The sequence below is a fragment of the Phlebotomus papatasi genome, chromosome 2 (genome assembly GCF_024763615.1).
Source record: "Phlebotomus papatasi isolate M1 chromosome 2, Ppap_2.1, whole genome shotgun sequence".
NCBI classification, from domain to species: Eukaryota; Metazoa; Arthropoda; class Insecta; order Diptera; family Psychodidae; genus Phlebotomus; species Phlebotomus papatasi.
This window is the reverse complement of record NC_077223.1, coordinates 83610907-83635351: the sequence shown is the minus strand read 5'-3', so window position 1 is coordinate 83635351 and position 24445 is coordinate 83610907. Positions and strand designations below refer to the sequence as shown.

The 24445-nt window shown below is 35.7% G+C and overlaps 1 protein-coding gene across 2 annotated transcripts; it reads left to right on the top strand.

The window, feature by feature from the left end:
- Positions 1–144: 144 nt before the first annotated feature.
- Positions 145–24397, top strand: LOC129804717 (probable helicase senataxin). Of its 2 annotated transcripts, XM_055852266.1 has the most exons (10): positions 145–198; positions 4799–5072; positions 5135–6431; positions 11208–11729; positions 11853–12063; positions 12132–12265; positions 16272–17413; positions 18950–19335; positions 19406–19592; positions 23696–24397. In XM_055852266.1, exons 2-10 carry the CDS (start codon positions 4863–4865, stop codon positions 23801–23803), a joined length of 4197 nt encoding a protein of 1398 aa, XP_055708241.1. In that variant the 5' UTR covers positions 145–198; positions 4799–4862; the 3' UTR covers positions 23804–24397. The 2 variants fall into 2 exon arrangements, with proteins under 2 accessions (XP_055708241.1, XP_055708240.1); XM_055852265.1 differs by having other exon boundaries at positions 11208–12063.
- Positions 24398–24445: the final 48 nt, after the last annotated feature.

Below are 24445 nucleotides of genomic sequence, written 5' to 3'. Positions count from 1 at the left end.
TATTTGAATTGAAAAATCATAAAAGCAAAATTTCTTTTTACCATTGCCAAGGATTGCAAGAAAATGTTAGGAAAATCCTCACGAACTTTTGAGGTTATGTCTTGACCGCAGAGCTTTTTAGACGAGATATTCGACCACACACAGAGCAAACTGTCATAAAAGTTTGTGATTTTGATGGAGACAGACGAGACATTTTTGGTAAGCAAATTTTCTTCAATTTTCTCATATATCTCGTTATAAATTTGCTATAAAAACATTATCAAAAGATAAAGGACATGCTCAAGTATCGCATTTACATAAAATTCATACAGTACTATTCGTATTCAATAAGTTTTAAGGAGTTTTTCCCAAGCCTTCAGAGAAACAAAATGAATTTCACAATTTTATATCCCGCAAAGCCTCCTTAGTTTTCTCAGAAGTGCGCCTTATCGCCTAGTTTCCTTTGATTGAGCACTCCTGCAGATCAGTTTTATTTGCTGAATTTGCAATTTTCACAGAGACCTACTTGTGAAAAAAATTGCCCAGGGTTTGGCGCTATAACCTCGAAATCAGCCTATTCAACAGGTATAATTTGAACATTTTCTTAACTCAGACCAACTGCTGAAGAATTCATAAAAATATTTATTTACTTTGTTTTGTTATGACCACAGAGATTTTACCAAGAATTCTAATGTTTTTCCTATGTTTCTTTAACGAATTCTATTTGTTTATTTTCTACCATTGGTTTCATACAATAATAAATAATATTCCCTCTATGCGCTTCAACTAGCATTTTCTTCTTTATAATCATCTTGATCAATTCTCACAACATTAAGAACCACAATCTTCTGAAATAACGCTTGTAGAACTTCTAAACATCTAAACTAAACGCGTCTTTTTGCATATTAAAATATCCAATCGGTATGAAGAAATGCTTCCAAATTTCGTCTCGGCTGAATTTTACGCTTATTTGTAAATTCTACGGTGGAGACGACTCAAACGAGTATCCCTATAGTCAACGGCCGCAGCGATTCCACTGGATTTCCAGCAGCCTTTTCTGCCATGTCCGCTGATTTTACCGCTCAAAATCCGCGTAAGCTTCCGAGATGGAATTTGACGCTAAATTTCTTCTTAGCGTTCCATGGACGTTTGCGGAACTCTAGGACCGTCTAATAAGAAATGTCCGCGAGTGTCCATGGACTTTTCTCTGACGAATAATTCCACGGCTTTTCCTATGGATTATTAGCGTATAATCGGCAGTCAGCCCTTTAAAAATTTGGTAAAATCCTCTTTATTTTTACGAAATTCTCCGTGGAAATTTCCATGCAACGGCCTTAGAGGCTTCCGTGGTTTAATATTACGGAATTCCACGACTTTTCCAGGGGATTTTTTAAATATATTTTTCTTCAAAATAATTCCAAAAAATGATTAAAAATTTCGTGGAACTTACATAGAGAATTTCTACAAAGAAACATCAACAAATATGGACGATCAGTGCCAATTGGCAGCTTAGAACTTGGAGAGTGTTCATCTATCAGACGAACACTCAGTTGTTCTACTTTTGAATTGAAAATATTGCTATCATATCGTTCATTTGAGTATGTCTAGCTCGCAAGAATTATAGTGTTAGGGCGAAAAATAATTGCAGAATTTTCGCGCTTACTTCCATGGAGTCTTGGTCGGAAAGATATCAGAAAATATACTCGGAATATTCATACAGTTCTGTCTCTTTATATGCACACTCTCTATATGCACAGCTTTTGTGTCGGTGGCATTCAAAATCAATTTGTTTACATTTTGACAAAGTAATAAAGAAAATTATTTTCTTGGTAACTAATTTTTCTCGTTTTTAATTATCTTAATTTTATTTTTTCTGTCTCATATTATAGTTAAAATAACACGGGGCATTCTAGAACAATAAAAAAATAATAATGTTTTAAAAGAAAAAAACCGTTGGGAATTTCAAAAAAAGTTGTGCATATTCAGAGAGAGAACTGTCAAAAAAAGTACCCAAACTGTGCATATAGCGAGACAGCACTGTAGTAAATTTTGAATCAATTTCCAGGGAATGCCCTCAGATATGTTGCAAGAAAATTCCTCGGACTTTTTTTTTTAGGAAATCCACGCGAGAAAAAGCTGATAACTCCGCAGAATTCCAAGCGGAATATTAGCGTTTATTTCCACGGAAACTCTCGCGGAAAAATAGAAGACAAATTCCAGGGAAGTTTCTGTTACTGTGAAACTTTGCGGCCGATCGGTTACGGGGGGGGGGGGGAAACCGGCTAGAGTTTGGGGACGTATAGTGCGTAAGGGCCTTGACAGACTTGAGGATTAGCCGAGAGATGACTTAGCATAATTATATTCGAAATAATGGTTTAACCACATTTCTATCATTTTCCACTAAGCCGTCTCTCGGCTTAAGTCCTAAGTGTGTCAAGGCCCTAAAGATACCAGTGACTGCTTCTATGGTTAACTGTTTATGAAGGGCGTTGTACTTTTTAATTCCATTTCGACTGATAGTCGTAGAGGAAAATGGGGCACCTTTAAATTGGGGCAGTTTTGAAATTGGGTTATTTCTCCTATTTTTAATTGAAACTGGACCTTATGACATAATTTTAGTCAATTAATTTTACGACAGTAATTTTATGTCATAATTGTGAAGCTAAATTACGTTATGATAAAGCTCAATTTAAAAGTTTGGAGAAAAAAAACCCAATTTAAAAGCTGCGTTTTTTGTCCTTACTTCTGCGGACGCCTTTCTTCAACATTTTCAATCTGAATCTCAGAATATTTAAGAATTGTAAGAGAGATGACGCTATTATTGTGATGCAATAAATAAATATTATTATTATTATTATTATTAAAAAAAATAATTTCATGGGAATAATTTTTTGACCATGGAAGTTGGACGAGAATTCAGGATAATTTACCTTTAATTAAATTAGATGAATGGAAAATGTGTGTAAATGCGTGCGTGAGTGGAAGAATGAATGCAATGATAACATAAATGAGTGAGAAAGAGAAGAATGATAGAATGTATGCTGACGTGTGAATGAGACGTGAAATATATCTGGAATAGCATAAAATATGATTAGTGTGAGCCTATGCTTCCATCCGGGCTCGTTGGAGCATAATGTTTCTTTGCTTTTTCCAATGCTATGGTTGCTCGAAATAGAGACAACCGTTCGCTGGCTGGAACAAAGAGCTGGACAATCGGCAGAGAGTTCTTCCAAGCCAATTAACTCTGTTTTTTTCACTCTTCTCACTGATTAATAAACACTCACGATCTTTCACTTAAATTCAACAATTTATTCACCTTTATAAAGTTTAACAATTATATTACAATTTTTAATAAATTTTGAGGAACTAATTTTTGTTTGACAATGAGCACTGATACAAAATACTGGTTATGATAAGAGGCAATTTTGTAGAGAAAAGGGATCGAATTGGGTCAGTGCACTCTCTTATATACTTGATCAGCTGGTAGAAGATCATCCGTTAATGAGATTAATAAGAGGGAATTGGAGGGAAATCAAAAGTGATGGCTGCTGATCAATGAGATTGATTGCTAATGACCTCTACACATTAGAGATATTTATGTCCATATTGAAGAGTTTTTCCTACACAAGCGCAGGAAATTAGCTTCAATATGGACATAAATTACTCTAGTGTGCAGAGGCCATAAGATGCTACAGACAAATTATTTCGGAGCACAAGCTCTCGGAAACCTTGAAGAAAATTGTGATGTTTTTAAATAATAATGGTATTAGAATCTAATTTAATGGAGAGACAGCCTTAAATGTGTGAGAGATAATTTTAAAAGGAGACAAATTGTAATTCATTTGTGTTGTTTGTTATTTGTTATTTATTTATTTAGCATTTTAGCATTTTAGAAGTGGTTCTTGGTCATAATAGGCCCAAGGGCTTTAGACCTACAAAGGGGTAAGGGGGGGAACAAAAAAAAACAAATTATTTCGCACCAATATTTTAAATTATAACGACATTCGATTAGTTGTGCGCGAACAGAAGTAAAGCTAGCCAGATTGAATGATCTGTTAACCTCAAATAAAATAATAATTAAAGGAATCAAAATACACTCAGTCCCAGCATTAAGTCCTGATAGCGTTTAAATGCTCTATTCTAATATTGCTAATCTGTCAAATATGATTCATTAAGTAAAAGTCACCTAAATCTACTTTATACATTCTTCTATTCTAAACCTCTGTTTAATACTTATAATATACTCTGAATTAAAGATGTAGCAATTAAATCAAAATTGGAACACTTACTTAAATTGTATATATACCTGTACTTTTAATGGAATAAATATAAATTAAATTAAAAAAATACACTCAGTCCCAGCATTAAGTCCTTCGGGATTATGCACCTGACGGAATTATGCAAGTTTGTCTACCCTTGGGGAGTTAATTTATGAAATCATTTTTGAAATACGACTAAATGTATATTATTTTGCGACGCAGGAAATTTGAAAACATTTTGCTACTTTTTCAGAATAAAACTTTAATTTCTTTCATTAAGGTATTTTTTTTAATATTCTAACCATTTATTGAAGAACTTTTGCCAAAAAGTACTTTTTGTTAAATGCAGTTCTATTAAACAGTTAAATCTTTTTGATTGAACTACTTTTACTTCGCGCGAATTTCGTTCTACGGCATTTATTCAAAAGAAAGCCCCTGTAGGTATGCAAATTTTCTCGATGCATAATGCCATTTCGCGCGTTTTTTTCGGTCCCGAAAATGTGCATAATGCCGGGATCTAGTGTACGCGTTTTCTTCTGATTTCACTCTATCACTTCCAGGAAGTAAAATCGCGAAAAACACGCAAACCAAGGTCTCCAAAAAGAATTCTGAGCTTGATTAAAGATGGATGAGGAGACAGATAAGGAGACGATGGATGAAAGGTGGTTTTTAGAGAGGCTGGGACCTCAGCTGACGAAATTTTATTTGAAGGAAGGCGAAAACTTAATTGGACGATCCTTGACGTCTGATATTCATGTGCTGTCAGACTTTGCGTCGCGTCGTCATTGTATTATTACTCTGAGGGAAGATTTGCTGGGCCTGGAGGACCTGGGAGTAAGTGGGTTTCAAATGGACAAGAGGAACATAGTGTTTTATAATTTTTCTTGGGGTTACAGTCTTTCAATGGAACCTTTGTGAATGGAAAAGAGATAAAGAACTGTTCTTGTGAGGTGAGTCTTGGTGATATCATTGCCATTGGGGGTCAGATGGATGTGCAGTATGTTAATCTTCGGAAAGATGCCTTCTTATTCCGCCTGCGGAATGAAAGGAAGGAAATGGAAGAAGATCTTGAGGAAAGAGCTACTGTTGATTTCAATGAAGTTGCACCACATTTAAAAGTCATTGAAATTGATGATGATGATGATCAGGTAGTAAAGGTAGAACCAGAATTTGAGGAATCAGAACGATTGCGTTCAGTATCACCACTTGAGCTCGATTTTGAGATCGATGAAGAAAATAAGTATTCTTTAGGGATTCTGTCCCAAATGGCGGAAGATATGCAAGAAGTGCATACAATTGATAAAAATTGTCGCCAGGAGAATTTCAAAGAGCCAGAGGATGATGGTACTCGAGCTATTTCTCCTGAAGTCATTGATCTGATTTCAGATGAGGAAGATGACTTTGAAAACAATGTGGACAAATGGCTTTCAAAGCTCTCGCAGTCTCAACACAAGGAAGTTCTTGTGAAGACGGAGAGAACTGTTGATGATAATGACGATATAATGAAGTCCATGAAAGATGTAAGGGTTCTACTGAGTCCATTAAAGACACCACTAATGGATAATGACCAGGAGAAGCAAATTGCAGGAGTTGCTGAAGAGGCAACATTTAGTCCAATATCGTCGGACGATGAAATCATTATGCCGAAAAAAAGGAAAATTTCGAAGCTGTCATCTTCCGAAGGAAGCCCTGTAGATGTTGGCGAAGTTCCTGAGCAGGCTGAAGTCATTCCTGATCCTTCCGCGGAGATCTCTCTAAACAACGATGTTTACATGCTCCCAGAAGTGAGCTCAACAGACAAAAATGAAGTATCTCCAGTTAAAGAGATAGCAGTGGAAAATATTCAAATAATGGAAGCTGATCAAAGTCATGCTTCAAAAATTTCGACTACAACAGTTCCTGATTCCAGTATCGGTCATCCTGTTGAACCCCACAAAAGTTCTTCTTCGTCACGTAGTTCGGGCAGGAAGAGGGGCAGAAAAAGAAGTAAGAGTGATCGACATCGGAAGCATCACAAAGATGACAAACAGAAAGAGAAGAAAAGTCTTGAGAAACCTCCCGAAAAAAGTGCTCCTACTGTCTCTGCTAGTCCGGAAAAGGCTCAGGAATCGGAGAAGAAAAAGGTTACAGCAACCAGGAAGTTTCCAGAGATAATTGATGCACCAGTAAAACCAAAGAGAGCGCATCTTCGAGGTATATACTTTCATAAGTTTTTTTTTTATTTCTTCATTTTATTGATACCCTAAAATTGCTTTTGTGGTGAGAAATTTGAAGAATGTCCCTTCTATCGATTGATATCGTTCATATTGAACGGACTGGACACAAAATTATTGCAATAGACAAAGATTTTGTCCACACAAGTCAATGACCTTGAATCCATTACAAGGTCAAATTTTAAATATCTGGAAAGTTTTTTTTCGCACACACTCCACCTTCGATAACTTCATATTTTTCCCATGTATAACTAATGGAAATATATTTTATTAGCTAGTCTTAAGTCACACATTTCCTGAAAAAAAGGGGTGACAAAGCCTCTAAGGCAGTCTTTGCAAGTGTGCTAACTCAGACCACATGACTTACGGCGTTATCACACTTGCACATTAAAATTTTAATGTGATTCCCATTAATTGTCGCTTGTGAGCGTCCAAATATGTTATTTGTGTCTTTGAGTCACTTAATATTTGGGGTTTTTCTATTTATTGATAAAGAAGTGGACTTAGCCTGAAAAAATAAGCTTAAATTTACCTAGTACACAGTAAAAAAATTTACAACCACTACGATTGGTAATTTTTGCACGAGCGCTATGGTTGTAAATTTTGTGTATTGGAAATGTTGTGTATTGGCAAAGTTGTGTATTTTCAATTTTATAAAATGGCTTCCTGTCTATAATTTTGATTGTAGAGCAATTTTGTTCGGTTTATTTGTATTATCTGTGATATGTCTCGGTATTAAACTAAGAAAAAAAAGAAAAAAAGAATAAAAAAAGGAAAAAAAATAAGAGAGAGTCTAAGACTTGAATCCATAATCTTTGCGTTGATGGTCTCGTGTTTTCTGCCTGCGCTACCGACTTGCTTACTTCTCTTCAGCAAATGGCCAAGAGTTGCATCGTCAATTTTTCTAATTTACATGATGCTTCCTCTGTTTTCTGTTATTACATAATTATTTCTAATTTTTCACGACTGAGGCACATTTTAAGAATCCAATGAATGATTCCAGAAGACAATTAGGCAGTTAAAAATGCAAAATCTATCTGAAATCTTAGAAAAATTGCAATAGTAAACAATGGAATTTTGACAGTTCTCACACAAATTTTCCAATACACAAATTTCCTTACACAATACATAATTTTACTAGCATTATGTTAGTATCGTACCACCACTATGATAGTAATTTTACAATTTACAACCATATTGCTTGTGAATTTACACAACTTTTCAAATACACAACTTTATTTCTCACACAATTTTTTACTGTGTACTCTCCCTTCACTGAGAAAAAAGAGGATGCGATGAACTTTTCTTCCTCAAAACTTTAACATTTTTAGGTGTAAAAATATATCAACATTTTTTAATGTTAATTTTACACCTTTTTAAGTGTAAAATTAACATGAAAAAGGGTACCCCCAATACACCTAAAAAGCATAATATTTATACCGATTTCGGATCAATACTGCAGGGTAAACTTAACATTTCCGGAATGTTATTTTAACTTTTTCGGATTTCTCTCAGTCAGTGTTCGAACGTTCATGCCTTCGAATTATGTGAATTTACTTTTATTGTTATTCAATACTGTTTTTTTAATTTTTAATTAAGGGTTTTGGAACTTACCGTAATTTTCTTAATGCTACAGCGAAAAATTTATTGCGAAGACGCAGCTGTTACATGTGTGATGAAGAGTTTTAGAAGATAGAGTATTTATCCGTGGATTGATTTAAGGATTTATGAGTTTTTAAGTTAAATTTTTATGCATCGCCACTGAATATGTTATTATAAAGATTATTTTTTTATTGTTAATTATTTTTAATAAATTGTATTAGTATTTAAAGGTAAATTGATTTTATATAATAATAATAATAATAATAATAATAATAATAATACTGGCAGCTGGCACAAAATTCCATGAAGGAACTAGGTCTTTCCGCAAGGGGATTTCTAGACATGCATTATTATTTTTTCTTGTACGGGATGAGGTTGTCAGTCCCATGCCCGTTGATTTTATATAGGCATTGTATAAATGAGCAGTAAAAAGTTAAAATTGAGCAGTAACAAAAAAAATCGAAACAGTGATATAATCGTCCAAATGTTGGCAAAGGTAAAATAAAGGGCTTTTCATTCTATCTGCAACAATTTTAGATGCTATTATATAAATTAGACCCATTTTGTAAAGATTTAGGTTTTTTACTGACCATAATTAGATACTTTACTGCTCATATTTAATTTTTAAATGCTTGTTTGTTTTTTGCCTGTTTATATATTTTTTTTAAATGAATACATTATTTTTGAAAAACAAAAAACAGTTTTTTATTTTATTATTACTTTTAAAGTCAAATTATGTTGAATTAAAGTTCAAAATATTTTAAAAGATTTTAAAACTGCTTGGGATCTCACAGTGGCTCATTGGGTAAAGCGATGTCTGTGGCTAAGATGCTTTTGATTCTAATCTTGATTTAATTGCGCAACTCTGGATCCAGCGAGAAAAGTTCCAATACAATTTTCATTGCTAAAACCATTCAAAAGCAAAAGTAATTTAAGGGCAACATTCATAGCAAGTGTAACGTTATGTAATAAAATAATACTACCAAGGTTCCGAAAAAAGTCGTAAGTTTGGAAACACTGGTCATAAGCCTGGATCAACTTATTGTAAGTTAGATTCTTAACGTGAGCCCAGCTCTAAATAATTATAATATAATAATAAATTTTTATTCATACTCTACATTTGCCCCCTTACCATGCGTCTGCCGCCGTCTTAGCGTTGTTGACAAGCCTCCGAAGTCAAACGGCAGAAATGCTTCTTCATTGGCTGTGTAATCTTTGACAAAAAAAAATTTTTACAAAGTTAACATTGCGAGTTTTACAATTTTATGGCAGAAACCTAGCGCAAAGGCACAGGGATGTAGAGTGCGGTTTTTTTCATAGACTAACGCATAGCCGAAAGGCTGTTCGCGCTCCCTAAGTAGAGGTGAAACCTTCGGAAATGCATGCAAATTCGATTTAGAGCTAAAGTCAGTACAATAACGTTGAGAAAAATGAATATGAATCCTTAACCCTCTTATCAGGTAAAACCGCCTCAAGGCGGTCATTCTATAAAACGCATTTACTACGATAATATTACTTATTTGCAGTTAAAATATCTAGTGTCCTCAGTTATAGTCTTACTAACTTATTTTTTGAAGCAGAACTAATTTTGACCTTTCGTTTGCTTACAATCTTCAGATTTGTGTGACAGGTCAGAGAAAAGACAACAAAATGTCGTTCGCGACATTTTGCGTTTTCAAGTGCAAAAAAAGATCGTTTTAAAGTAATCTATTTGTAGTAAAAATCTTATTTCCTGAAAGATATGTATTGCAATGTATTTCAAAGGACCTTCAAATTATACAAGAAGGTGACGTTTTCATACCTAGCCTGCAACCTATTAGTTTAAAATCAGTCTCATTGAAAAACCTTGAGCTTAATTAACGTCTAATTTGAAAACTTCTTAAATACAAGAAAAATACGTGAGCGTAAAATGTTTCTATTGAAAACAAATTAATCCAAATGGAGACAAGGGAAAGTCTCTAATTGGAGACAAAGAGTGAAAGAGTGAAATCACGACGAAAGAATGAATAGATTTTCGCTTTATTTGGAGCAAAATTAACTAAATAATGAAACTGTGGTATAGAAAATATATAAATATAATAATTTAGTACTGTATTTATCATAAAAACAGTAACGTTTCCATTTGAAGTAGCAAAAAATTTCCATTTGGAGCAGGTTTTGAATTAGCTTAATTTACCCTATATCTGCGATTCCAATTAACATTTTGACTTTGATTTTTGTTTGTGGGTTTGTCTCGATGAGCACTTTCTGGAGGCGCTGCGGTAGCGTTAAAATTCAAATTCATTTTTCTCAAAAACGCCATTGTTCAAGTTGTTAAAATTTCAGAGTATTTTAGTCTTGACAACGATGTTTTCAAAAGGTGGCGTAGGTTCTCTGTGGTTAGAATAGAACCGGAGATATAAGGGTCAAAGTTCGCGAGATTCACAACATCATATCTCTGATTCTATTTGACTGAATTGGATAAGTAAGGGCGTAAGTGAAAGATCTCACAATGCGCTACAACTTTCTAGAATATTTCCATACTACATAACTTCAATTATCTCGAAAACCGCTTAACCGTTTTTGATGATTACTTCGACACAATTGTAGAAGACATAATACAGTAGACTCTCTCTCAAATGGGCATTTGGGGCGAAATGTCATCCGGTTTATCGATAGATTTGGGCGTCAAAACCTTTGTAAATTCTACAAATAGCGCTCAATTTTAAAAAATCACGATAAAACAGGAAGAATTGCAGCGAATTAGCTTTAAAATTAAAAGTGAAAATTATCAACAAAATTTTTCGCCCGATTGAAAAAGAGCCGATTGAGCGAGAGTCTACTGTATTTCGTCCATATGTTATATTTTAGCTCAGACTATTCCATTTCAGACTATTCAGTTGATCTAGGCTTATCACTAGTTTTTCTTGAAAATATTTCAAAGGTTTCATAGAAACGCTTAAGCCAATTAAATTATAATTAATGTTGCTAATGTAGGAATGATGTAAGATTTTTACCAATACAGGTATCGTCGTAGAAAGTCATTTAAATAACGCAAAAATTACGTTTTCTTTATGTTATTTTTATACGACTTTTTTCGAGACTGGTTGTAATATTGCAGCTCTGTTACTTGAAAAGTTCCATTGTTTTGTTTTTCTTTATACATAATTCTAAGGGTTTTGCGCCAGTGAAATGGGGAAGTCTTCCAAAAAAGTATCACTTGAGACTGTGCTTAAGCAGAATCCTTCTAAGGCACTTCCTGTGACGGAGGTAATTCGTTCCAAAGAAATTAAAGAGATTCGCAAGGAGAAACTCAAGGAAGTGACAACGACCAAGATTAACTCTGGTGACTGTAGAGTCATAGTGCAAGCTCCAACCAAAATAAAGATAACTCGGGTCAATCGAGGGAACTTCCTGACCGAAGAACTGCCAAAGACAAAGATCCCTACTCGCAGGATGAGTTTCGATGCAGCTCTCGAGAAGGCTCAGCCAATTGTTCCTCAACGAATTTTAGCGAGACGCAAGAGCATTGATGTCCGAATGCTAGAAACAAGTATTCCCGAACCAGTTCAAAGTCCAGCCATTGTGGAGAGAAGGATTGCCGAGCCCGAGATTCCTTATGCATTCCTTGGAACTCATATTAAAGAGAAGAAAAGGATTGCTCACGATGTAAATAAGGTATCGAAGGGCCAACAAGGTGAGTCTTCCAAAGATTTTCTTCCCAAATATTCAGTTCTTCCTGCTCCATTGGAGTCCTTTGAGCCTGAGAAAAAATCAAATAAAGCACCGAGGATTTCTTTTGACGAACCTTTGGTTGAAGTTTTTGAGTACTGCCCGACACCTCCGCCACCGGATGACAGTGAGGATGCCGAGTTCTGCTACAGGACATCAGATGACATTATCAATGAAGTGACTAAGTGGGATCCAAAATGGCTCACTAATAAGAACCTGGATATTGTGGAGTTGATAAATGTAGCAAAGCCTCTACGAAGTATAAGGAACACTTTTATGGACTTTGGAAGTTATATCGAGTAAGATTGCTAATTTCAGGATCACTTTGAAAATGAATTTAAAGTGAAATTTTTCTTGTTATTTCCAGGACAATGATTCCTCTGATGCTCCTGGATCTCTGGGCATTCTTGATCAACAATAGTTTTCTCATAAAGCAGAATGAGAGGATTTTTGCACAAATCATTGCAGTTGAAAATAAAGAAAAGACATCTATTTTAAAAAGTGAGTATTTTTTTAATTGCATTTATTAATTGTTTTGAAAAAAAAGTGATTTTTGCTTTATATATTTGTGAATTAAAAAAAAGTCCTTCAATTTTAAAGAAGCGGTAAAACTTCTTAGCTCTGCGGAAAGTTCTTATTTTTTTTTATGCTGTTCCTAAAAAGTAGTTGTGCGTTAATTGTTTCGATTAAGAAGCTTGCTTCGATGTTTAAAATTAATGCTCAGACGAAAATGAATTGCTCAGAAATGAATTGTTTTTGGAACTTGAATCATCCAGCCTTCTCCGTAGTGGAGATAGGAAAAATTCCTGCCACGACCTAGAATCGAACTAGAGACCTATCGTTAACTAAAGACGTGTACTCTGCCAACTGAGTTATTAGAGGCCACATGCTCTGCTTGACTTCCTACACAACCTTAACCAATTGCATTGTGCACTTCAATAATCTATTCTCGGGGTTGCGAGATTTGGAAAAACAAGTAGGATATGTTAAAATCATGAACGCACTGGTAAATAGACACCCTTATCTTCTAATAGGAGATGATTTGCACTTTGAGGAAAGACTGCGTGAAAAGAATCTCAAAGCTATAGTACACTCGAAAGCTGAATGGAGAGATCGGAAAGAGGACATCAATGAACCCGATACGGTTGCGCTCTTAGACCGTCTTCAGACTAGAGGTTTAGCCCAGTTCCCGAGGGTCTCAAGACTTTAAACAGCAACCGATTGTATTGATTTTTCAAAATGTAATAGGTCATTTGCCCTTAATAATCCAAGTCTAAGTCAAAATTTTCCAAAAAATCTTGACTGATAAGATATTAGAGAAGTTAAGCTATTTGGCTAAGCCTTAGGTCTGAAGCCTGTATTACCGAGGGTTCACGAGTAGGAAGCTCCTCAGGGGCAGGGTACCACTGTTCGGGGCTCGGACTTAGCGGGTCCGTGCCACACGACGGATATACTACTGTATTACAGGCTGAGGTCACAGTAGTCCTAATTAAGGTTCAGAGCCCGATTGAATCTGGCGTTTCTGGCAGGAAAATAAACATATTCTCTAGTACCAGAGCTCTTTCAATCTCCATATCAGGAAACAAATCCCGGTCGTCGCTGGTGCTCGAGTGTCGGAATATGTTAGAAGCGGTCGCACTTACTTGTGAGATCCGTCTACATTGGGTGCCTGGGCACTGTGGTATTGCGGGTAATGAAGAGACTGACTGCCTCATAGTGGCAGGAGCGGAGACCGACTTCACCGGTCCCGATCCTGCCGTAGAGATGTCCTCCCAAATGAAGAAAACCATCACTAAGGAGGACTTAAATACGCAACTGTTCATGTAACTCTTATTTACTTAGGTGGCTGCAACGTCATTTTCAGGGAGCGGGCCTCTCGCACTGACCTCCTCCGTCTAGTCGACTATACTTCTTTCCATAGTTTTCTGGGGCGCCCTCTCATTCTCGTCCATTTAGGCTCACTGTTTAGTAGCTATTTGGGCATTCTGTTCGTTGAATATGTTCCAGTCAGTTAATTTGGGGTACTTTTATGGTGGACATATTGTCTGGTTTTTCATAGAGAACTTTCAGCTCATAATTCATCCGGATACGGTACTCTCCATTAGCTGATTCCCTCACTGGGCCAAAGATTCGTCTCAGAATTCGCCTCTCAAAGATCAATAGCGATTGATCTTCAGCTTGGATCATTAACATTACCTCTAAATGATCTTGAATGACCGAGAGACGTTGCGAGAGCGGAATATTTTGATAGAGCAAGGGTGCATCTATTTCCTGCTGCAATCCGCTCATTTGACGACTTCAAAGAGTCAACGAATCGACCGTGAGGTTCTGGTGATGTCTTGGCGTTGCTGGACCGGTTGCCATGTACTTTGTTTTTCCCTCGATGACTTTGAGTCCTCTCTTTTCTGCGGCAATGGCTAAGTTGACGAACGTCTCCTTCACCGCTGCCGCACACCGGCCCATGATATTGATATCATCCGCATACGCAAACAACTGCGACGACTTATATAGGATACATGATCGTTGGTTATACCTTGAGATCCTAATGACATGCTCCACTGTGAGATTAAACAGAACGGATTAGCCCGGAGAATACGCCAAACATTCCGGTTCTGGTTCCTGCCACTTTCACTTGACACTGCTACTGGGAGATCGCCAGTCTCACCAATCTCGTAAGCTTTGCAAGAATGCCAAGATCACCTAAAGCCTCCCACAGCCCGTCTCTGTTGACTGTATCGTATAAGCCTGTCTGAAGTCAACAAATAACTGATGCACAGTGATTCAGTACATTAAATAGCTGGTCCGCTGTAGATCTCCCAGGTCGGAATCCCGATTGGTACACTCCGATTGCCTTCTCGGCGTACGGCGACAGCCTTGTTAGTATCAACTTCGACATGCCCTTATACACTGAATCCAGAAGAACAATCCCCCTGTAGTCGTTACAATCCAGTCTGTCTCCAGGAAACAATTGTGGCCACGTTCCAGTTGTTAGGCTTCATCTCCGAATACCAGACGTCACGGATGAATCCGTTGATGTGGTTGCATAGCTTTATGGTTTTTCAAGCCTCCCCCTCCCGGTCAATGCCATCTTCCTTCTCGATACACCCCGATGCAATTTCTATCGCATTGAGAAGATTTTTGGAGTACTCTTCCCATCTCATTAGTACATCGACTGTTTGTACTAGGCTGTTTCTTGATTGATCCTTGCACAAAGATGTGATTGGTAGTCCCGTCGCTGAGGCGACACGTTTCGATAAAAGGCTCGCGGCTCGCACTTTACATCTATCCAAGTAAACCTTAAGTCCCTTAGACATCCCTGACCCGAGCTGTAAGGGAGACCAAAGTTCAAAAATCGACTTCGGTTAATTGGTTCGAATTAACATTTTGACATAAACATGTTTTTGTGCGTCTGCGATCTCGAGCGGTGAAATTTAAAAAGCCGCCATATCTTCTGTTTCATTTGACTGAATTTGTTACGTAAGGGCACAAATGAAAGGTCTTTTAAAATACTTATTTACTTACTTATCCGGCGCTACAAACAATTACTGGTCTTGGCCTGACTAATGAGCTGGCGTCCTGGTCCACGCCGTCGGTCCATCTGAGGCTGGGTCGGCCTCGTCTCCTCGTAGCATAGAGTCCGCCCCTAAAGATTTTCCAGGCTGGGTCGTCCTCATCCTTGCAAACCAAATGACCAGCCCACCGGAGCCTATTGAGGCGTATTTGCTTGATGACAGTTACCTCTCGGTAGCGCTCATACACCTCATGGTTAAAATACTTCAATTTATAACGGTTTCTTATGGAGATCCTCAAGTGGGTCAGTGGATAGAGTAGTGGCTCTATGACTGTGAGGTCTCTGGTTCAAAGCTGAGCAGCAGCAGAAAAAGATTTCTCATGCCATATCGGCTTTGAATTCGTCCAGTGAATGAATGAATAGTAATGTCAATGGTGCATATTGTCAAAAAAGTGAACCGCCTAAACAATAGAGGCTGGTACGAAAACGAGTTTCGACATGAAATTGTACTTCAGTCGATACAAATATTCACTGTCACTGTTCCCAAATACACTGAGATGGGCTACTGTGATATAGTAGCGGCACTGGTTGCCCACAGAGTTGTGATATGGAGAGGCTATCCGTATCTGGGGATAAGATTGAATAGGAGTGGGTAAGCCTGGATGCATCGGTAACCCGAAATGGAGAACTGACCCCTAGCAAAATCTTATCTTAACGGCTTCTTAAATGCATTTCCCTATTAAAGTAGCTCACTGTACCTCTGAGTGACTCAATTCAAGAACTCATAAGTACAATGCTTTCTTTAAAACCTTTTGTATACACTGATTATGCGAAACTACTTTTAGCGAACAGCGTTCCAAGTCATGAGTTTGTACATTCAGATTTTTTTTTCAAAATGTGTAATTTCTTATTAAAATAGTTAATTTAGTTTAGTTTCAAAAAAGTATACATTTTCATCAGTGTATGTAGGTGGAATTATTTATAATGCCTTTTCAGTTGCTTTGATCAAGTACAACAAGAGATTACCATTCAAAAACGGAGATTTGGTGCAGTTTTATGTGCGAGTTGGCTTGAGGATCGTCAGATTCTTTGCATTTGTCAATGTTATTGAGAATAACGCAACTGTTCTGATAGTTACCTTTACAACGTCTAATCGGGAAGTTGATAATAGAATTGTAGGACAAGTGGGAGAGATTGAGAATGTTGCTACAATTTCAACTTCTCTTCGTATGTTTGACAATGTCTTCAGTCTGGAGTGCTCTCCTCTCTGCCTTGCAATCCTTGATCCCAATTTGATGGATTGCGAAGTGTACAAGTTGAAGAAGGCTTTTCAATATTGTGGCTTTGAGACGCTAAATGTACATCAGATGAGGGTTCTAGAGAATCTCTATGAGCAGTGCTTGAGCCCTGGGGGAACCATAAGCTTGATGCAGGGTCCACCAGGAACGGGTAAATCTCGAATTTTGGCCAATTTGATCATGCAATTGCTCTTTGGTTCAAAGAGTAGCCTGTACCAGGAAATGCGAATTCTCGTTTGTGCTCCTAGCAATACTGCTGTGGATTTATTGACTCACAGGCTCATTTGCTTGCGACAATCAATGAATGTGGACGATCGAAAAGCTATTCGAATTGTTCGTTGTGGAATGGATGAGAAAATAGGCTATCATGTGAGAGGATTTTCAATGGAAGAACTGTCAAGTCGCTCAAAGAGGGATATGATTGAAAAACGAAAGGATCCAGAGTATGTAAATGTGTGGAAAGGAAAGCTGAGAGTAATGGAAAAGCGTCTTGGAGAAATGCTGTCGTACAGAAAATACTCAGTTTCATCAGATAATGCTGCAGAAATTGAGCGTATGCAGATTAAAATCAATGAAGTGAAGGAGTATTTGAGTGGAAGTGATAATTTTACCAAGTCATTTGTGATTGATAGAGTTTTGGAGAATGCCAATGTGATTTGCACAACACTCAGCAGTTGCAACAACTTGACCAAATATGGTTTGGATGCTTTTGATGTTTGCATTGTTGATGAGGCAACGCAGGCAAATGAACCTTGTACACTGACACCTCTTCAATTTGGCGTGTCTTCCTTGGTGCTTGTCGGAGATCCACTTCAATTGCCCGCAACTGTTCTCTCAATGGTAAGTAAAATTTATATGTTTATGCTGATATGATTCTTACAGAAAACACAGCTATTGCAGTGCAGTGGATTGAAAATATTTATTAAAATTTCTTTCATAAATTTTGAATATATCCACTTCCCTTCGCTTATTTATTATTCGATTTTCGCTACGTTTATTGATTTTGGAAAGGTATTAAAATTATCTACAACTTCTACAAACATTGAAAGTTCAAATGATTTCCGTAAGAGGCTCTGGGAGACCACTTAGAAAAACTAGTTAAAAAAAAGTTAATAGGTAGGGGAAAGGCTCATAATTTTGTCCAGTTCCTTATTTTGGACACTTTGAGGATAAAATTGGACACTAAAAATAAATTGATTAAAATGATGGATATTTATTCCAATATTTGAGGAATAATGAATTCTATCTAAATATTTGTTCTTTTTGGAAGATTTTAACACTAAATACGTTAAAATTTTGAATATGACTTGAGTTGAAATTGCTTTGTTGAAAATTCAGTGTGAGCAATTGCTTACGAGAAATATGACAGAACTTTGTGTTTACTTCAGTCTTATTTAGCTGTGGTGAAGTACTAACAATGTTTCTTCGCTTTTTTTGAGTGATATTATTGAATATTCATTGAATATTGTGTTGATTTACGTTAGTGGTGATTGGTACATTTGACCTGAAGTGAGATTTTCCTTGTGAATTAGATTTTTCGTGTGAAAATGGGCAATTTTCTAAGAGGTTCATCAGTGAGGTGATAATCCTTATTTTGGACAGGTGTTTTTCTCACGAAATTTCGTGAAGTTTTAGCTTTTGTGATGACTATGTTGGACAAATACCTGGAGAAACAAAGGAGCATCATCTCTACGAAAGAGATGTAGTGAAAAAAGCCTTGAAAGGCTCCCGGAAAGGTCAAGGAATGAGCGAATCCGCACGTACTTGGAGTACCAAAGTCAACTCACTTTAATGAATGATATGAAAAGTTTCCGGGCTTCTTGTGACATTCTACGGTTCCCTAACATGAACAGGAAGAGAACTTGGTAAGATTGGTTCATGAAATGAAGAACAATGGGCATCCTATTGAGGCGGATTAGCTGTCCAAATTTACAGCCAAGTTGTCCAAATTAATAACCAAGGTGTCCAAAATAAGAGCCAAATTCACCTCTACATATCAATTCATTTTTATACGTATTAAAACTAATTTTAGTAAAAATAAGACGATAAATAGCTTGCCAAGTTTCTAAACAATCCTTCTGAAAAGAGAGTAACAAAAAAAGTCAATTAGTATAGAAAATATCACACTTCAAACTTGGAACATTGATGCTTATATGCAGACTGTCCAAAATTATGAGCCCTTACCCTACTGTACAATAAAAACGAGATTTCCTCAAAAAATTCTTTGATCACAATAGTTCACTTTATAGACTTTACACATCGCAAATAATCACAGTTTGAATGAGTCTGAAAAGCATATCTCTTGCTTCCTTTCCCTTGTTTCTTTTCACTGAAAAAAATGAAGAGTCATGTTGAGGATTTAATGTTTTTTTGCAGGAAGCGAAAGAACATGGTCTCAGTCAATCGCTGTTCAAGAGACTGAGCAAAACCAACACAACTCCTGTACAGTATCTCAATGAACAGTATAGAATGCATCCGGAAATATGCAAATTCCCAAATGAATATTTCTACCAAAACCGACTTGTGACAAATTCATTGGCAATAGATGAGACTTTCCCCTGGAAACCCTATGGAGTTTTCAGCCTTGAGTACACAAATCAGAATCAAGGAGATTCTCATAGTACTTCCGGCAATGCAGTTGGATTAGACTTTGTGTGCACTCTCCTCAAAGTCATGTTAACAAAAGCACCTACAAGAACCTGTTCATACGGCATAATAACGCCGTATTCACAGCAAAGAAATGATCTCGCTGATAAAGTCAGGTGAGAATGTCAATTCAAAGAGAAAATTGGAAGATTTTTCTTCATAAGAGAAATTCAAATTGATTTTCAGCTCTGTTTCCAAAGATATCTTTATTGGCACGATTGATGCGTATCAGGGTCAGGAGTTGGATGTGATAATTATTTCACTGGCCAAAACGGATGGGGTGGGTTTCCTGGCCAACTCCCAGAGGCTCAATGTGGCTCTAACGAGGGCCAAAAAGTGCCTTTTCATCTGTGGCAATTTCATCAACCTCACGGTAAGAGCAATTTTATTTATTTTTTTTCATTTTCTATTTTTTAGGAATTCTTTTTAAAATCAATTCTGGTTTTCGTTTTGATTGTCGTTCACTTTTGCTAAGGTCTCTTTATTATAAGAGTCTCGGTTAAAATCCCGAAAGATCAAAACTTAGCAGTTTAAAAATTTCGATATTTTTGATTTTTTTAAATTCATTGTTCGAATTCTAAGAAACTTATGGCATTGAATAAGGTTTATGGAGGCTATGTATGGAAAAAAATTCAAACCGCTCTGTCTTATTTAATTATCTTGGAAGATATTGAATTCTTTATAGGGTGGATTGTGGAAAGGGAGACACTTAAGAAAAAGTTCAATTTCAAATGCATTTTTTAAGCCGAATAAATATATATTTTTTTCAATTTCTTTGCATCATGAGATTGCTTGTGAAATATTCTAACAGAATCTTAACAGTTTTTAATAGATATTTCAACCAATTAATTGGAATACAGTAGACTCTCGCTCAATTGGCCCTTTTTCAATCGGGCGAAAAATTTTGTTGACAATTTTCACATTTAATTATGAAGCTAATTTGCTCAAATTCGCTGTAGTTCTTCCTATTTTATCGTCATTCTTTATAATTGAGCGCTTTTTGTAGAATTTACAAAGGTTTTGACGCCCAAATCTATCGATAAGCCGGATGACATTTCGCCCCAAATGCCCATTTGAGAGAGTCTACTGTATTCCATCAAATTAAAAACACACAACACATTTTGAAAAGTTGGACAAAAACTTTTGGAAAGTTGGACATAGTGATATTAATGACAAAATATCATACGAAATATGTAGAAAATCAAATGTTGAGGGTTTTCTGTGTATACTTGCACATTGGATGGTTATGCTAATCCCCCCTTTAGGAGCATCTAAACGGGGGGATTTTATTTCGAAATCGCCATTTTGACACAAAAGTCCCCCACTGAGCTTTAGACCGGTGCATTTTTGCTTATCTTTTGGAGCTTAAAATCTCCCTCTTCGAAAGCTCCATTTGTTTATGTTCAAATATTTTGACATTTTAAGCGATTTATAATTTTTTTTTGTTTTTCAAGAGATGTTTTTCTCGTGATCTATTTTCAAATTATCAAAAGTCGAAAAAGCAGGTGAAATAGGGATACAGTATCGATCACTCTTCTAAATGTATCGTTTAATCTTTATTAGAATATGATCGAATTGTTAAATGGACATCCTTAAATAGAAATAAAGAAATAGTTAAGTAGAATAAAGTTGATTTATAGAAAAATAAAAACTTAGGATATTTTATTAATTTAGCAACAATATTGGCATAAAATCCTGCGGTAAGACGGTTTTGATATAGAGGATGTGTGCCTCATCTCCTCTTCCTTATAAAGTGTTCGTCACCAGGCATAAATATTAACTTTACCACTCTTTAACAAATTCTTTGATTGTAAAACATTGTGTGATTGACGTTCGAAACGTTTCAAAACAAAACAGAAAGTCTTCCAGACTATCTGTTTTAGTTAGAGCACACTTGGAGAATTTATAACAGAGTTTGGAGAAAATTTATCTCAGGCATGAACCACTAGGGGAGATTTCCCGAGACTCACTGGTGCATAGCACAATGGGGTGCATTTCGAAATCTCCCCGTATAGAAGATACCTTTATGTCCGGGTAACAGTTGAAGAACGCTAATTACCAAGAACTTCCTGGACGTCTAACCAAAAAGAGGTTCTGTAAATTTCACAGACGCCTCGCGCTGTCCAGAAGTTATAGCTTTAAAGCGGATGCAACTTTTTAGCACATTTGGATACCTCATCCGGCCAGGTCCTTTTCCACTTGCTTTGGGAGTTCTGTAGAAGCTCCTCTTTGTCTTTTTCCAGGCGGTTTTGCGATATTTACTATCCACTCTTATCAGAAAAAGTGGTCTTCGGAATCTGGAAATCCTTACAGCCTTTTCCAGGAGATTTTCTCCTTATCAACTGCTAACTGCTGTTGCAACTATTTCTCCGGATACTTAAGGATCTTTGTCGTCCTTGTTAACATGATTTCACTGAACAAAACCACCAAATTCATTCACAAAATCAACTTGTCCAAGATTTCATAAAACTTGTTTCGAAAGCAACACGAAATTAAATAACTTTTCTCTCCTTTTTAAATGTAATATTTCACAAAATTTTTATATTCACCTATTAAATGGATGTATGTCCTTCCAGGGCGGAGAATTCTTATACATTTTCCGTACAAAAGTATGGTATATTTTTTCTTAAGTGATTAATTAATTTTAGTATAAAACCAAATGCAATCATTTTAAAACTTTTACCAAATTAAAGAGTATCTAATATTATGTTATTGGCTTAAAATTTATAATAATGGCACGAGGATAACAGTTCTTAAAACCTATATGAAAAACACGTAAAATTCGCAGTTTTTTGAATCTTTCTGACATATTTTCTATTTGTAACACCAGTAATATTTTAAATTCAATAAAAATATATTTTCTGAACATGTGCCTACCATTTCGTGTTATATTTATTTTTGTGGGATCTAAGACCTAAAAATTATAAAGAATTTAAGAAAAATATAACATTTCTGAATTAAAATGCTCCTTCGATTTTCACTGTGGACTTAACAATATTTCACTAATTATGACGAAAAATCAAACAAAACACTTTGATACTTTTCTAGTAACTTCCATGAAACAGAGAACATGACAACTACCGTGTCAAGGTTATGAATATCACGAATGTAATACATTTTTTAAATTCTTCTTGCAAATCACTCTTTGATAGTTTAATGACGACTTTTGCATTTTTATCTTCTCAAATAATCATAAAATTAAGTTTAATAATCTTTTTATCGAAAATTGATATATTTAATTGATTTATTATCAAGTTTTTAAGGAGGTGTCTCACATTCCACACTGCTTTGTCCAACTTTCCAAACTGTTTCGCTTTAGGCAAATTACCCTAATATTATTTATCTTTATCTTGGAAGATATTGAGTTTTGAAATTTTCGATTTCTGACTTTACCCCAGTCTTCCCTAGAGATGAAGCCAGTAGGAGAATTCTGTAAGTGTTTTACATTGTCACAATTTTATTTCGAAGCCTGACAATGCCAATAGAGATTTTTTGTCATATCTCATATGATTTCAAAAATACAATTAATTGGTATTTTTTTTTAAATGATTTTATGCAAATACAACCCATCTAGATCGATTTGTTTTATAAAATTCATTGTCATTTACATTTGCAGAAACCTAAAAATGTGACTTCTAACATTGCCATTCGAAAAAGCTCTCTTGAAGTTCGAACGAAATTTGTCATATGACATTGTCGGAGTGTTATACAGAATTCTCCTTCTGACGTCAAGAACTGTTCCTCAGGTACAGCAAACTCTATTTCCAGCCTGAAGAACAATTAAGAAACACATAAATTGAGGAAGTTCGATTCGATCTCAGTGTTTTCGATCACTTTCTTTTTCCCTTAAACATATTCTACGCGCCTTCTCCATTATACTACTTTGGAGGGGAATTCTGTAACGCTCTGGCAATGCCATATGACAAATTGGGTTCGAATCTTAGAAGAGCTTTATCGAAAATGCGATTCTGTAGCCGTGACATTGCCATGTTAGCTCACGTGGCATTGTCAGAAGTCACATAGACAATGAATTTTGTTAAATAAATCAAGCAAGACGTACTGTATTTTCATAAAATCATTAAGTAAAGGGGCTTCATTAAAAAATCAATGAATTGCATTTTCGAACTCATATGATATGACAAAAAAAGCTCGAATGGCATTGTCAGGTTTCAAACTCACGCGTGACAGTGCCACGAAAATTACAGAATTCTCCTACAGAACACAAAACCGTTATAAAAATTATTTATCGCTTTAGTTTTGTTTATATAAAATATTATATTTCACTTTTATAATGTTTACAAAGCAGCTGAAACTGTTAAAAAAATTTAAATAATTTATTTGTTTTATTTTAAATAGTACAAAGATTTTAAGTCCCACATTGAGTGCTCTTAATATTCGTTTTTCATAATTATTCAATTAAAGCAGGATTTTTTTTGTTAGTAAAATGTCAAATTTATTTCTGCAATTGCTTTCCAGCGAAACGATATATGGAATAATTTTACTGAGGATGCAAAAAGGAGGGACTTGTTCCAAATTGTCACATCAGTCAGCGAGAGTGTTGTCCTTAGTTTTATAATGAAATGAATTAATGTTGATGCCGGGCGATATTTCGCTTAGGGTAAGTGTGCCAAATTTCGGCATAGTTGCATGCAAGCGCCAAAGTCTCAAGTTTGAAATGTAATATCTTTAATAGAAATTGATTTTTTTTCATTCCTTCTACTTTAGGAATGTTGCTTAGAATCTTGTAGACAGTTTATCGTCTTTATTTACTTTAAAATCGTTCTTAATAGATTTTAAAATGAATAAAAATGTATACATAGCTTTGGTGCCCTATTTCGGCCACCTTCATTCTCATAGTTCCTTGCCCTTTGGGAAATCTTCCAATGTCTTTTTCACGTCATCTCGTTTGTTGAAGCTACATTTTTGTTATTCTTTTGCATTGTATAATCTCTAGAGTATGTAAAAACTAAAAAATCATGGAAATTCGAGGAACAAAAAAGGTGGCCGGAATTGCAAGCTGGCCGGAATTTGCCACACTTACCCTATATCCAATGCAATAATTTTAATATCAATAACCTTTGTTATGAGTATACTGAATTAATTATTTTTGATATGAAAATTAACACTATTATAATGAGAAATTTTGCAAGTTGAATATATTTGAATATGAGATTAAAAGCTGTGGGTTTTATTTTTTAGACTGCCAAAAAATGATCCATCAATCAT

What these genes read in the sequence shown, in the direction of transcription:
- LOC129804717 (XM_055852265.1), top strand. Translation starts at nt 4,863, where the DNA reads ATGGATGAGGAGACAGATAAGGAGACGATGGATGAAAGGTGGTTTTTA. An exon ending in TGGGCCTGGAGGACCTGGGA is followed by an intron (nt 5,073 to 5,134) that starts GTAAGTGGGTTT and finishes TTGGGGTTACAG; the next exon opens with TCTTTCAATGGAACCTTTGT. An exon ending in CCGCAACTGTTCTCTCAATG is followed by an intron (nt 17,414 to 18,949) that starts GTAAGTAAAATT and finishes GTTTTTTTGCAG; the next exon opens with GAAGCGAAAGAACATGGTCT.